The 16,884-nt window shown below is 37.1% G+C and overlaps 1 protein-coding gene across 1 annotated transcript in view; it reads right to left on the reverse strand.

The window, feature by feature from the left end:
- CFAP99 (cilia and flagella associated protein 99) overlaps positions 1-16,884 on the reverse strand; it is a 53,034-nt gene that overhangs the window by 34,966 nt on the left and 1,184 nt on the right. The window contains exons 2-4 of the mRNA XM_009101406.4: positions 15,007-15,134; positions 3,903-4,047; positions 1,731-1,825 (exon numbers count right to left, since the gene is read on the reverse strand). Coding sequence (XP_009099654.4) covers positions 1,731-1,825; positions 3,903-4,047; positions 15,007-15,134 — 368 coding nt within the window. The remainder of the gene's footprint in view (positions 1-1,730; positions 1,826-3,902; positions 4,048-15,006; positions 15,135-16,884) is intronic.

Here is a 16,884-nt window from a genome sequence, read left to right on the forward strand (position 1 = left end):
AACTTTTGTTGCTAAGGCTGCAGATCTGCCTTCTGCTCTTTTGTCCCTGTTGCTGGGGGGACAAAATGCTGCTTCTAAACCCTCTGCTGCAGGTGCATTAATTTAATCTAGCATCACTTTGGAGACAAAGAAACTGCTTTCTTTGAAAAGCAAAAGGAAAAGGAAAATCTAGGTACCATGGTGATGAGGATCTGGTAAGATACTTAAGCAAACCAAGTCACACCTGCTACAATGATAGCAGGTGCACAACATTGGGATATGCAGCACTTCCCTATCAGAAAAGAGTTATTGCAGACAAGGAAGGAGGCATTATCTAAACCAGAACATCAGGGCACTGATGCTTAAGCCACATAAAGCTAGATGAATGGAATCAACAAGAGGTAATTGGCATGATGTGGGAAAATTGTGTTGCTAGCTGAATGAGCTCAAGATGCATCCAATCCAGTAGCTCGTGGCCAAGATGTTTACCAAAGGAGAGCATTTTAGACAGAGTGATTTGTCTGTCTACCAGATTATGATAATTCTTCCAGCCACTCCTCTGTTCTTTTTAACTGTTAATGAAATATATAATTTCTGTCTCTGAATGGAATTAATAATAAGCATTCCATAGTAAGTCCATCTAAAACCAGACAACTTAACCTACTCTGTCCCTACATCCTGCAAAGCAACTCTGCTCATTAAAGAGACACTGGCATCCACTTGAACACTCAAAGTAATCACTGTTAGGATAAACCTTGGCCTTTTGAGTATTAATTATTAAATTTGCCTATCTCTTAAATTCCATCTTTGTTATTCAAGCAGTGTGTTTGGGCTATGCTTTGAAACATCTGGATAATCAAAGGTTAGAGATGCTGTGTCACCAGTGGTTTAATTTTTAGCCCATTTTCCTGAGAAAACAGGGCTTATGAGAAAGCACTGCTGCTCAGTTTATCCGTCTGCTCTTCTGTACAACATAGCTTATAAGATAATTAGCACTTTGATTTTAAAAGAGAAACAGAAGACAATTATATTTCTACAGTTACAATAAACAATAGCAAAAAAATAGCAGAGGAAACCCCAAATTCATTACTTCAGAAAAGGAGAGGGAAGCAGAATATTTTTGTCCAACTTTTTATTTGGCAGCAGTGGTTTGGTCAGTTGCATGTTGTACTGGGGCAGTTGGTACATGCATAGCTCCAAGCCAGCCAGTATTTTTTTGGGAAGGAGAAAAAGTGATGGAAGCACCATAGGCTTGATAATGAAAGCGGCAGTGGATTGTTCAAGGGAAAAAACAACACTAAACATCAGGAACTGCAAGTTTCAATAGATTCATTGCATATGGAAAAAACATGTCCTGTCTAAAGTTTCACAATTAAAAGCCTTGATTTTAAAGAAATAATGTGAGCAAAGAAATAATCAAAGAAATAATGTCAAAGAAATAATGTGAGCAGAGGCAAGAGTGAGTGTGCAACTTAGGACAATTGTAAATGACATAAACTGTAAATTATGTGATTATTTGACCTTCTCAGATAATATAAAATACATTTAAATTGATCTTTGACTAAAGATAAGAATCCCCCTGCAAGTAAAGAAATTGAAGGGTTTTTTGGTAAAAAAATACTAATTTAATATCTGAATTTTAACAGAAAATAACAGTAATTTCACAATTTAATTTATTCTCAAAGTTGAGAAAAGTCATCTGATTAATCAAGCACAATGAAGAGATAATTATTTTTTAGAATGTTTTGTACCTGTTGCATTTTTGCAGTGTCCAAAGATTTCACAATTCTGCTGAAGTGCTGAAGACCAATCTCTTCTAGTTGAAAAGTAGCTAGATAACAGATAACTATCAAAAGATACATAGATTTAAAATGCAGCAGACAATTCTAATAAACTTATACTCAACATACTTAATAAACCTATACTATATTCTAAGAAACCTATGCTATATCTAATAACCCTTTACTCAATATACTCAGTGATTTAGACTGTTACCTTAACAGTTTTGATAGTGAATTTTTCAGCATGCTCTTGTTTTAATGTTTTCAGAGAGGATAGCTCTTACTCTTCTGTTACAAATTCATACTTTATTATAAATTACAACATTATAGATAAGAAAATGTCAAACATAAAATGAAATAGTTCTAGTATTTACTTTGCTTTTTTTACAAGGGACCATATTTCCTAAAATGTTGTAACCTTTGTTTTTATTCTGAATTGGAATAAAATCAAGTTTTTAAATTGTGAAATTTCAAACCTGAATCTTGCACCTTCTATGGCAAGTACACACTTCAATGATTTTGGAGGTCTTTTCCAACCTAAATGATTTATGATTCTATTCTATGATACAGGAAGAGGCACAGTCAGTACTGTGAAATTTTAGTAGACCTGTAAAGTTCATGAGCTCCTGTATCAGTTTCCATTTGTCCCCACTGACTTTGATCAATCAGGTTTCACTTACAGTGCAGTGTTTTAGCTGCCACCAAACTGTAATGGTAAAATCAGGACATTCTGGTCAATGTGCTGCAGCCAGCTCAGTGTATCTCTAGGCTTCAATCTCATGTGCTTTAGTACAGCAACATATTTAATCAGTCTTAGCAGAATATACATTTATCTCCTACAAGCTTTATTAAATTCAAATCTGCTCACACATAGCAACAGCCTTTATAAGCAGCTTTGATCATTTAAGTGTCAATGCAGCTTGGCAAAGGGAATCACAAGCAGCTTAAAAAAATGTAAGCCAATGACCTTAGACTCTCAACTTGTTGATGAAGGAAAATGTTCTGTTCCTACCCTCTGCCTATGATTAATGGAAGCTTTTGAGTGGACCAGTCCTGACAATCCAATTATAGCATCACTCAGCTTAAAGGTATAATTTATGTGCCCCAGACAATGAAAAACATGGCTCTGGAGAAATGGAGACAATGAAGCATTACCATTCAGAATAAACTCAATACACTAATAATTTCATCCTTGACAGTTCAGGCTCCCTTTTGTTTGTTGTTTGATTTAGATTTCTGTATTTTTCCAGATTGTGACAGAAGCAACCAGAACTGTAATAAAAATTTACTGATTTTTTAAAACATAAAATGTAGATATATTTATATTAGATACATTTCTTTCTATTTTTCAACCACTTTGAATTAAATTAACTTTTAAATATACCCACAAAGATTCAGAACTTATCTGGCTTAGAGAACCAGCGACAGAGGTATTTGGGATTCCACCTTATTGGGGACTGATAGATCAACCTCAGCATATGTATTAAATAAATAGCAGAAAATATTTTTTAAATTAATTTTTCATGTACTTCTCAATACCTAAAATAACTTTGGGAGTAGTAACTACCCTAATTAACTGGGTGGATACTGTCAAATATATTTGTATCAGAACTGATTCTAACCAGTAACTAATAAAATGAAAATAATTGACCTCACACCTGGAGACAGGTGGAAGTATCCTAAGTTACTTAAGCCATTGTGATGGTCAGTAATGAAGAAACCCACACATGGATAGAGACAATTGTGTCTGAAACTGTGAGATGTGCTGTGTTCTTCAGCACTCAGAGCTTTGATACACATTTCTGTGTCTGAATGGCAGAGGTACTGGGTTGCATAGAAGAGAAAAAAGGGAAATCACTGAAGGATGGTTAAACACCCAAGATGCTTCTTCCTATTTTCCAACTGCATCTTACCCTTCTTAGGTGAAATTCCAGTTAACCCCTGAAAGATTTCAGACTAAATAACAATGTCAGATTTTGGACTTCACATTCATTAGGACATTAGAAAAGGTCCTGTACTTCACACTGCACTAGACACAATGACAATGCTTCCTATGTAACATAATACCAAGACTTACACTAGTAAAATTATATTATTTGAAATTTTGTGGTAAACACATTTGGTATTGTAAGGACAACTTACCTATATAGAGATTACGCTCAGAAATGGGGCAGTATCTCCCATCCTGAACATAAAAGGCATTGACCACCACATCCAATATGGATTTATATTCTGTGCATCCTGCTACTGTATCCAATACAAATTTTTCTTCTGTCACATTAAGAGTCTATAAAGATACAAATTTAATAATGATTAATATATTCTGGAAAGAAAATATTAGTGTACAAAAAAGCACAATTATTTTGAAGTAAGTGGAAAATATGAGCAATGAACAGCAGTGCTTTTGGTAGGGCTGCTGCCCTTCTAATGCTATCAAATGAGGGCAGTCCTTGCAAACTAATGGCCCTTGTTAAGTAAAATGTAACTTTCTCCAATGTTAAGTGTTCATTTTACCTGCTGACATAAGCATTGAGTTAAATGACCTTCATGTGTGAATGTCAGCAGTTGATGCAAAGAAAATCTGAAGTCTCTGAGCTATGAGCAACGATTAACTTAGGCAACAGTATGAGAAAGTTGCAGTAAGATTTTGTTTTCCCTCAGGAAACCTCTTCTTTGTGGGTGAAGTCTGTGCTACTTAGGAAGACTGAGGGGAGAAGCTGGACAGAGATTATGGAAAAGACTCTTAAGAGCTACTGAGACCCAACTTTGGAGAATGAGACTGATTTAAGCTAAACCAGTGAGTGCCAGGATTCTTCTTAATGCAGACTCTTTCTTATCCAGCTAATGCTCCTGGTCACTTGTAATGTTCATGCAGTATCCCAAGAGAACAGGAGAGTGGGATGGCCCCTTCCTTCTGGATCCTACCCCATAAACCTTTTAAAAAGTCTGAATGCTCCTCAGCTTTACAGAGAGTTTCAGTCACAGTAAATAACCTATGCAATATCTGCTACTATACGAGATAAACTTCTAGGATGAACCACTTTTAAACACTGCAATAAAATCTGAGGCCCAGACCAGTTTGTTATTACATGAATTGAAAATGGCCAGCTGAGCTATGACAAAATGACAAACAATAATGATCCTTTGATTTAAGGAGGTTAGATAAGAAGCCAAGAAAAAAGGCTAAGTGCATCTTCTGAAAATGTGTAGTCCACATTTGATGTATGATCTCTCCCAGAGCTCAGAGGTGTGGGAACAATGGAACTGCAATAATGTATCAGATGAGAGCTTCACCTTGCCTGGTAGGCTGTCTGCTACCCTCTTGATTGCTTTATTTCCCTAATGTGATTAATTTTTACTTTATGGGTGTTATTAGAGGCTTTTGGATGGAACTCTGTGAGTTTTCTGATGAGTGACGCTATACAGGGCTTTGAGATCAAGATAATATAAGGCAAAACTTTAAAATTACCATTCTAGTATTTAAATGTAAAAAAATATGCAGGAGAATTCCAAATGTATTTTCTCATGTTGTCATTCAGAGCAAGCATCAATTTTTTTCACTACTCCTGTTCAAAACCCAGATTTCATTCATAGTTTGTGCATTGTCACCAAGAAAAATGAGGAAAGAGACTGAAAAAAAATCTTGAAATAGGAAAAAAAAAAAAAAAAGGAAAGTATGGACTCCATCTTGCTAAGCACTAAGGATTCTTGTGAGGCACACAGTTCATTCCAAATACACCTTTTATGGGTGAAGATCTATGTAAGTTCTTTCATGAAACTAAAAAAGAAAACCCATAAATCTAAGACCCCACCAAATGATGAAATACATATATATACATACATACATAATATTTGATATGAGATCTCTTCAGAATTTACTTAAAAAGGCAAAAGCAAACCTGAATAACTAAATGGCAAAGTCAGAGAGGCTGTAGTTTCAGTGAAAGCAGGATTGTGACATTTTGAATCTAAAACAATTGCTCCCTTGAGCAAATGGTGTTATTTATGAAGAAATTGCAGAAAACAGTAGCTGTTAATAAACAGAAAGTCCATCATAAGACTGGTCAAGCCTGTTGGAAACAAGCCCAACAGAAATTCTCTCATTTATCTCTGCTAGAAAGCTAAAATTTCAGTTGTTTTCAAGATCTTTATTAGATCAGAATCTCTGCATTCATGTTCTGTGTGATTTGATATGAAGTGCTATGGCAAACCTGTGCTTTTCAAATGTACTTTGCAGAGGTGGCCAAAAGCAGACAAACAGGTAACAACAGGACACCACTTGTGCCCAACTCATCTCCTGCACAGTGGAGACTGCAGCATAAAAATGCAATTGCCTGTCTACATTTACTCTACTTGGCTGCTCTGAGTTAACAACTCAGTCAGAAGTATGAGGATGAACACAGAAGTTCTCCCTCTTGCTCACACCTTGAGCAAGAATGTACAGAACCACTACATGGCCTGGAGACAAGCAACAGCGTGACAGGAAGGGCAGCCTGGGGACAGCTGTGCCCCACATCAGCACTGACTGGCAATCCTGGGGACCAGAGGACAGAAAGTCTTGTTATGAAACAGAATCAGCTGAATCTGCTTTCAGCCACAGAAGGTACCAAATGTTCTGTTTCTTCATGTAAAAACTGAGACTAGCTGAGCAGCCTGCAGCTGTGTCACCTAAGGAAGTGATCTCATCACTACTCAACTAAACAAGACTGGGCAGGAGGAGGACTTGGAGAGGAAATCCCAAAGGTGAGCCAGTTGTTGGTTAAGCCCTGCAGATAATCTAGTGAATCAAAACCTGAGCCAGAGCTTTAAACCAGTTAGGATACTCTCTCAAGAGAAAGTGCATTATGTCCTCTACAAATTTCATCCAGGATATTTACAGTTTATCTGTATATCTGAAATAATAATGGCTTTGGGAAAGGAATGTGTTGGGTAGGTGTAATTTCTAGCACTAATTCCTAAATGCATTCTTCTGTGGGGCTTTGTGCTGTGCTTTATGTCAGTGAGATGTATTTCACAGAGGGTCAAGTGATCCTGAAATGGTACAGTATGACAGATTGTATGTTTATAGCACCCTTTGTGTGAGCTTTTCAGAACACTTCACTAGCATTAATTGTATTTAATGAGGTTGCTTTTGGCTAATATAATTTTGTACAAGCAGGATCTATGGCATGGAGCAGGTAAGAGATTTGCCCCAAGCAACACACTAAGTCATTGGTGCCAACAAGAATTAATAAACACTAATTTGTGAGCATTTATTCTGTCCATCAGAGCAACTTTTTACCTTTTTAAGTACACTTTAATCACATATTTTTCTGAAACAAATAGCAGTGAGCTAAGTTTGCAAGTATATCTGAGCCCTTCAGCATAAGGAATGCCAGATAATTTACAGGTGAAAGTAACACACGCAGTAATCATCTCTGTTCATTGAATATTAAAAATATCAGAAGACAAAACAGATCTTGAACAGATACAAATATCTGACAGTATTCTCTCTATGGCATTGAAATCCAGCTTTTTCTGATTACTAAATGCTTTAAGTTGTAAAAGAACCCTAATTCTGTCTGAATTTCTCCTGAATGGTCCTGGGGAAAAAAAGTATTCTTGTCTAATTATGTGCTGATTAATTTTCCTTCCCCCATTTGGGAAAGCCCTAGTACCTGTAGCCTGCTTCCATGGATGTATTTTTCCTGCTCTCTGACACACAGCCGTAGTGGGAATCAGTCAAGTTTCCTCAAGGAGAGAAGAGACTGGGTAAGAAGGACTTTGAACACAAACAACTTCCAGCATGGGTTAGTACAAGAAACAACATGATTAATTATGATTAATTCAATTATGATTATGAATTATTAATTCAAGCATGAATTAAATGGAGAAATATCAGCAAAAGGGAAGCTTTTTCACCATAGGTGTATCGTAATAAGGCTGGTTACAGTGGGACCTCTTTGAAGGGGCCAGAGAGATTCAGAAAAGTAGAGAAAGAAAAGCTCTTCTCTCTGGAGTGAAAAAAGGAAAAACATATCAGCCATGCTCTGTTTGAGACTTCTTAGGCTAAGGACATAATTTAGGTGAAACAAACTTTTTAGAAAGAAGATAATATTTGATGAAAAGATAAAATAGCTTTCACCTCCTGAGAGAACTGTGCAATAGTTTGTAGTGAACTTGTCTTCTTCTAGGAAGAATGTGCACATTTTGCAGATACAGCCTGATTAGTTTAGAGTGCTTCAGTTATCAGTGCTAGTCCTCTCCAAGGGTCTAATCAAAATGCTGTAAAAATGAAAGAAAATATTCCTACTGACGTCACCAGGGTTTGAATCAGTCACCAGAACCCAGTCTTCTTTCTCTCTGAAGTCAGTGGGAAAAACCCCTGGGATCTTTGGATTTAAGTAGGAAAATATCCTGCTTCTACTATTCACCATCTATGTTGCAGTCACAAGCTAGTGTTTTTCATCTAGAGCAGACAATGATGACCAATCCTGCATTAAGAGGTACAGGGAACATTATTTTCCCTTGTACTTATTATTAAATCCCAGAACACTGCAGAAAACTCAAATTCCATCATTTCCTTAGAAAGATCCTAATCTGCATTTATGTCAGTAACTAAAAATACAAATTAGACTTCTATAATTTAGTAGGATTTTTTTATTGCACCAAATCTATCATTCTGCCATTACATTGTCTTCATATTTAGATCTATGACTTTTGACATTTGAGGGTTTTACTCCCAATTGAGTAAAATCAGTTGAGTGGGCATGTGTGAGACACAGCTGAACCAGCACAAACGAGAACTATGAAGAGTTGTGCCAAATCACACCATGTTCTTGTGAAATAGGAAGCTCAATAACATATCTTGCTATCAGCATGAGAGGGATAAAGGAGCAGAACAGTGAATTTGGGGTGGCAGTTCTGGTTTTCCAGCAATAAGCTCTTCTGTAGCTGGGATGTATGTAGGAAGGTCAATATGATGGGTCTGATCCTGCAGCTCTGACTGAAGCAGATAATCCCACTGAAAGTGAAGTGAGTAATGTGCATAGAGAAAGGCACAGACATTGCATGGTAGTAACTCCTGTGTTAAAATCTGTCTCTTATCAGAGCCAAAGCTTGATTCTGACAGTCACAAGGAAGAACAATACCTGGGATACTTCAGTTAGGTACAAAATTTAATCTTTTTTCAAAATGAACAGATGGAGTCCAGTCCTATAAAAGGTATGATGAAATGATATCCTTGTGTACAACATGCACTGAATGAAAGATCACCTTTGGATATGGATCATTTTAGATAGATTTAAGTGAAGAATACTCAATAAAAAGAAGGGGGCTTAGTACACAGGAATGAAAATATTATCTGGACAGTATCAGTCTGATAAAAGGAGCATTAAAAAACATTTAGGAAGATAAACAAGGAGAAGTAATCTGGCCATTCAAATGAAGAACAGGAACAGATGTAAATTTGAAAGTGACTATATAATAATTTAAAGATCTGAGACAGACTTGGGAATTATTTTAAGTTAATGTGTTATTCAGGATAATTCAAATTGAATTCCGTTTTATTAGCAACAAGGTCACAATATTGAAGTAAATGCATTTAACTGGACTTACTTGTTTTTAGGAGGTTTGAGGGAATGATTATTTGTTACTGAAGGTGAGGGTTTGTTTGTTACAATTAGGAATCATCCATCATATTGCTAATGAATTTGTGGTTTTATTGAAAATATTTGTAGGGAAAAACAAGTCCAATATTATGTAATGAACATTGTAAATTACAATACAATAAGCATGAAGACTGTAAATAACTAAATTACAACTCAAAGTTCCTGGAAGAACATAAAGTCTGATCACTCACTGAGAGTCTGAGAACAATAAACAGAAATTTGTTTTATGGTGTAAAGTTTACATGTAGCAGAAATAAAATATATGGAGTTTAACACCTCTAAACTGATTTTGATCATAACATTCTAATTATGTTATGAGGAAACACAGAGGAAACTGTGTTATTAATCTCCCACTATTCAATAATTTAAAATCCTTCCATATTTTATCTCTTTTTCTCTAAAACAAAAGGATGATAATCAGTGAGTTTTCCTAACTCCATTTTTACACAGAAGCCTGAACTGGGAGTTAGAAGATAGGAACTGAGATTTGAAGGTGCCTTTCTTGCTTCCTGAGCGGCCTTCAAGAGATCATGTACTCTCTTGACACCTTAGTTTTAAACACTGACAGCTCCCTGGCACTCAGCAATTTGTCTATGCATTTCCATCACACCAAAAGAACATTATATCTTTATACATGCAGTGGTTCAGGCAGACCTGAACTACTGTCCCAGTAATAGTTTACCTTTCTTTAACCTCACTTTCATTTTTTTTTTTTTTGGCACTAATTTTCTGATTTCCTATTTATGTATTGAAACACTGAGCAGCTGCAAAGTGCAATGAATGAAAAATATTAATGAGTGAAAAATCCCAGTGGTTATTTGATGTGGTATCTTCTTGATCTACCTCAACTACAAAAATGCAGAGCAAGATGGGTGCTTTTTTCAAGCAGCACACAGGGATTAGGTGTGCAGCCATGGCTGCTGTAAATGGGCTGTGTAAAGCTAAACCCCACATACAGCTAGGAAAAAACCTCTGGAGAGCAGAATCTAATGCCATCATTTCCTAAAAATAAACTGCTTTTCTCATGTACATCAAGGTATGTACAGGGTAATGCTGTTAACTTTGGGAATATACTCAGAAGCAGAGTGCACAGCCAAATGTTTTCCAAAGGGATTTCTGTCTCAAAGTTTGAAACAAGATTTCCTACACTGAGAGAATTTGCTCAGGTGGAACAGACATTTGAATAAACTTATAAAGATGCATTAAGAAGTTAAAATAATAATAATGATAATCAAGAGGTTGGTTCTGCTTCTGCTGAAGTTAATGGGTAACTTCCCATGTTATTTGAGAGGAACAAGTTGAGAACAGCTCACATGGCCTCATACATGCAACTGATTTTTGACAGGAATTGTCATTTTTTCAAGTTTTTACCCAATTATTTGGAAATATTGAGTAGTTTCAAACTAAATGCAGGGAAACAGCTGGGGATGTATTTTCAAAGTGGCACACAGGGGTCAGCAGTGCCTTACAAACTTTGGCCTTTTGGTTTTCTTATGAAAATCCATGCACATTTTGCCACGTGAAAAATAGCCATTTGCATGTGTTTTGTGTGAATTTAAGCAGTGAAATCCCTGAAGATTCTGTGTGCCCTTACCAAGCCCAGTCCAGGGCAAGCAGAGCTTTCACTACAATACAGGGTGAGCCTGGGACAAGCCATGCTGGGTCAGGGTGGGAGCTCAAACTGAGAGGAGATCCTGTCTCACCTATCTTCTCTGTGGCATCTGCCTCTTGGGGGCTTCAGTTTGAAAAGAGAGAGAGAGATTTCTCATTTGACTGAGGTACAGTAGAGATTGGAGCCAGATGGGCAAGAACTTTGAGATGAGCAGAACAATACCAAAGAGGTGAGCAGGACTTGCTGCACAGGGACAGTAGTACTGGAACCAACCACTTGAAGAGATGGAACTGGGACAGGTTCAATAAAGACACCTGGGCAAGTAAACTTGAGGCCAAGAGAAAAATGATGGAGCATAGAACAGAACTCAGTTTATCCTTCTCTGCCATCCACTCAATATTTGGCTAGCAGAGTATTCCAAACCTCTACAGTAAAGTGCCATTGAGCACTGTCAAAACAGAAACATTTCTACACAGTTTTTATGAGAGACCAAAATATACTATTTCACATAATCATGTATTTTGACTTCTGTTTTAATTATTTATGTAACTTCATCTCATCTAGGAATTAAAAATAAAATTTTGCTGAAGATTGACTGTGCTCTGAACTGTTGTCACTTTTGCAGCAGCAGAGTGAAACCAAAAGAAACCTGTTGGATTTTGATCAGAATATTCAACAATGACTGATTGCATACTTAGTAAAAGATACAATATGGAAATCTATAAATTCCTTCTTACTATCACTTGCAAATCAAGTATATTTTCAACCTGATGGCTTCAACCAGATTTATTTCTTGCCTCTTTCTTTTTTTTATACATTCATATTGTAAAGTCCTTCATTTTAAAATAGAATTGTTTACCCACTTTCACTTCTTTTCCTGTGCCTCAGTTCACCAGCTATTTTTATGGCTTTAATTTGCAAGGATTACCACAAGAATGGTCTCATGCTGTTGGTAAATGGTTGACAGGGATATTTGGATCAAGACAGATTGTGCCTTCCAGACTCCCTCCTGTAGCACTGCATCCAACTTCTTTTCATAACATATTCCCATTTATGATGTGCACAAATAAGAACCCTAAACTTCAGTCTAGGATGATCACCCCTTTCTGTGACTTTTCCTTCTCCTTGTTGTCAGTTTAATTTCAACAGTGCAAAGACAAAGCTTCAGCCCTCTCATGCTCCTTCTTGCCTCAGTTATTGGTTCTATTGCCACCCTGCCTGTCAGCCAAACTCATAACTCCAGAGGTCATTCTTCATGCAGATTACTCCCCAGGATATCATCACCAGTTTATGTGCACATCCCCTTCACTCTTTTTGAACAATATATTTCAAATAGTATTTTCCTATAACTTCCTAGCTAAAAATCTAAGGTAGTGTCTCAGAATTTTCTGTTTTATTGAAATAAGTGTGTCTGTTGTGGGTTTAACCAACCCCATCTTAGTAAACCAACCATCTGGAATGCTACTGTTAAGTTCATCCTGCTAGTCCATTGATTTGACCCACTTACTCCACCTACCATCTCACAGTTGATTCTAGCACATAAAACTAAAGCTGCCTGTCAAGATGCTTCCCAACTCAGTTCCATCCTACATTTCATTTCTTACTCTTTACTGATGTCTTCCCCATTTCTGTCAGCCAAGGATGCCCATCTCCTCATTTCCTTTATTAGATTTCCAAAGGAGTAATTTTGTTTCATTTCAATCAGTTCCTACATATACTTATATTGCTCTTAAAATCTACTTTATTCTGACAGAGCTTTTGCTCTGCAAAATTTCCTTGGCTCCTAGCAGTTCAGGTGACAATGTGTGGCTGTCAGAGGTCCTTATTTTGAGGACCTGGCACTTGACAAGACTGGCATCACAGTGGCTCCTGAAGCCCCTGCCAGGGGGTGCTGAACTCCCTTGAACATGTTCTGGAATGACTTGTGTGTACTGTGTTTTTATTTTGAGAGAAATAATCTAGCTCAAAATTATTGTTTTCACCAGGAACATCCCCAGACAGGCGAACAATAGGTTAAGGAGGATATTTTATGGAGGCCATCCACAAGTTATCAAAGAAGACACCTCAGATAACACATTAGATAACATAAAGACTCTTAAGCATCCAAATACAACAGAGATATACACCATGAATGAAACCTGCAGTGTTAACTTCTGTAGGCACTGAAAGGGGATGGGAAACTATTAAAAGAGTTTAAAAGAACAGAAGACTTGGAGAGAAGTCAGCTGTGATATACTGCACACCTAAGTCAGCAAATAAATAAATATGGAACTGTGTCTTTTAATTACTTAGATTTGATCTCTTGGAATCTGACTCTCCTGTTTTTTTCTGGTCAGTAGACAACCTGAGCTTTCCTATTTGTTATGCTGCTGGCATGAGACAAACAGGTATGAATCTAGTTTGTGGTTTAGAGCCAGGATGTAAATCAGGATACAAACTGAAGGAACTTTCTGCATGGGTTAGTTAATATTGGCTAATTGGTAAGTTACCAAGCTTGGAAAACATGTGTGCAAAAATGCTGCAGTATTTTTAGGATCACAAGCCTCTTATGAAACAGAAAAGGAAGAAGTAAGTGAGTTTTTCATGATGAATTTTAATCACCCATTTGGTACTGAAACAAAGCTGAATTTTATATAAAGACAGATTTCACTTTTTACTTTCTTTGATAAATCCTATGTAATAGGTGACCAAAAACTAGCCCAGAGAAAAGATTTTGGCCTTACCTTTGGCCTCAGCTATCCTCCTTGTCCTTCCCATTCTGAAAGGGTTTATTATGAAACTTTAGATTTATATTTCTCTAGTGGAGTTACTGGAGTTTTGTGTTTGTACCACTTCTCCTGGGCTGAGAAGAACAATGATCTGAAGACTCGTTTTTATAAGCATTTATTTTGGAAGCAGTGGTAACTGAATTTACCTGCTCTCTTTCTCTCTAAGTGAAAAATGATTATTTGGAAACTGGATCAGTTCCCTGATGTAATTCAGAATATGAATCACAAAGAGTTATGCCAGTACTACAAGGCAGGAGGGCAGGAAAGAAGGGGCCTGAGTGGCAGCTGTTGGAGAAGGCAAGCACCCAAGGAATGGGTGTGAAGCCACTGCTCAGCCCCAGCTTTCTTATCACACCTCCATGGTTTGATATTCTTTTAGTCATAGTATTTATGCAAAAGGCAGTCTGACTGCAACAGCAGTGGTTTATACCTTATTGTCAGAAGGGGAAATGAGCACTGGAGCCACAAGGCAGCGTGGAATCAGGGCTCCAACAATGCCATCTAATGACAATGGCACACACAGACAATAGCAGTCTAAACAACATTACTGTCTTCCTTTAGGGGTTTGCTAAAGCTGATTCACTCCACTAGCTGCCTCAGCACAAGTCAGGGTGACACTGAGGACAAAGAGATGGGAAGAGGTGACACACTATGGCCAGAAAGGGATGGGAACTGCTTCAGCCAGAACAGATACAAATGGGAAAATCATGGTCTGGTTACTTGCAGTATTAAATTAGAATCTGCTGATTTATTGTCACTGTCCTTCTATCCCACTGTTGTCGTGGTCACTTATACCCTCAAAGCAAGAATAGCTGATCCTGTGACTCAGCTTCTGAACTGCATTTGTACATTCAAATGGGTGGTGTTGTCAGAAACTTCTACTTGGAAGGAAGAAAAGAACAAGATTCTTCAAAACAGCTTAGTCAGAAGTGGAACAGAAGTTTTCCCTATGACTATTTCATCAATTTTAGAAGGTTGTTGCTTTTTTTTTCCTTCCTCTTGTTGCTATGCAAGCAGTTTTTCAACCCCTCTGATCTTTACTGCCTTGTTTTCTGGTGATAACCATAAGAAATTTGGACTTTACTCATGAACAAAAAATGTCACTGTAAGGAAAATCAATGAAAGTTACAACAACATGTTAGCAAACAGATACCTTTGCTATTAATATCACACAGTAACAAAGTAAACTGTGTAAGGTCAACCAAAACTTAATATACCTGCAACATCACAGCTGATTCATTCAGGAAATCCTCCAAGCTTTGATTTTCAGGGTTAAACTTGTTAAGCTGTTGCACTATTAGTGCAATAAGTTCTCTATGGCTGACCATCTTCACCATGGAGAATCCTATAAATACAGAAAATCATTATTTTTTTGTGCCTCCTTCAGTTGTGGCATAATGCATGGTGATAGGCTCATGCAGAAGTCACACTGCAGTAATGTAGAAGAGAACATTTAGGTCAAGCTTTCAAAATCCCAGTTACTCAGAACAGCTGACAGGAGAAATGAAAATACAGTACAAACAGTGAGAAAATAGAAGGCAAAATTATGTATTGCAAAAATCTCAAAATATCTTAAGGATAAATGTTACTGCACCAGGTTATTTGACAAAATAGAATTAAAGATAATATAGAAAAAAGCATGGCTTTTTGCCTGTGTGCATACAGGTCCTACTTAACACACTGCTCTTCCCAGTGAGATGCATCAGAAAGCAAAATTTTAGCCTTAAATTTCAACACGTTGCTGCAAACAGCCTGTGCCAGTGCCTGGTGTTGTAAGAGCAACACCAGAACGGGAACAGGAGGAGTTATAAGGAAGCAATGACTGTTGGTCAGCAGGCTGGGCCATGATCACTGCATTTCAGTGGTCTGGGCCACTGCCAAGGTTTCTGAAGGCACAGCAGTGGAGCATTTATGTTTGATGCTTTGCTTGTGAAATGACTGGATTTTGTCTATCTCAAAGGAAGCCTTACCCATATGTCTGAGAATGTGTAGGACTTGTTACCTCGATTTTAATGTTCAGATGACAAGAACTATAATGCATTTGTTCCTACACACACATGTTGTTGTGTGTGAAAGACCAATGACATAAATTATCAGGCCTGAAAGTCATTAATCTGGTTTAGCAATGGGAGAAAATGAGAACAAAAGTAACTTCCTATGGTGAAAATAAAAAAGTAATTTTGAAAATAATTCTTCTATTTTGTATATCATCATATTTTGATGTCAGAAAAGAATGCCTGATCCAGATGATTCATCCCCACTGTGGTAAACAGAATTTCTTTCTTGCTTTTAAATATTATGATAATATTTCCAGACACAGTGGTATTGTACTCTGCCTTTCAGCACCACCTTACTCAATAATTGCCTAAATAGCATTTTCATTACTAATCTCAAAGAACTGAAAAAATGAGTTTGTCTGTGAATATGTCCAATGTAGCCATTTAGGTGCCTGTTATGAACAAGACAAAATGTCCAACTAAAAAAAAGTCTAGCAAAACAGGGTTGGACCATGACAAAGGATGGCAAATACAGAAAGAGGCACCACTGTGCAAGGGAATCACTGTTACTCCACTCCTCTGAGAATCATTTGTTTCTCAGGTAAGAACCTGCCAAGGCTCTTACACTCACAAGGGATTTTGGATAAGCGAGGGAGAAATATCTCTGTACTTTAGGCTGAATCATAATTCAGGCTCCAACAGCTCTGCCAGTAACAAATGCTTTTTCTTCTGGCATACCAGTAAGAAATCTGAGCTCTCATGCTCTGAAATCCACACCTCCCCCCAAATAACAATCATTAAACCCCAAAACTGGAATATGAAAACTAAGATGTGTAGTAAAGCCTTTAGATCTCTGACCATACAGGGGTTCTTAATAGAAGGGACCCCACTTCTCTTTAAAGAAGCTGCTATTATTATTGTCAATGTTTTAAAACATTCACATCAGGAATGAAATTGTTTTACTATGATATGCACCCTTATTTTCACACAATCCATTAGAAAACTACTCCAATTATTATGTATAAAAATGATATAAATTTGTAGTGTGTATAGAATGGCAGAAATTTTCTTCCATTATCAGCTGTAGATTTCAATTAT

The sequence above is a fragment of the Serinus canaria genome, chromosome 4, assembly GCF_022539315.1.
Source record: "Serinus canaria isolate serCan28SL12 chromosome 4, serCan2020, whole genome shotgun sequence".
Lineage (NCBI taxonomy): Eukaryota > Metazoa > Chordata > Aves > Passeriformes > Fringillidae > Serinus > Serinus canaria.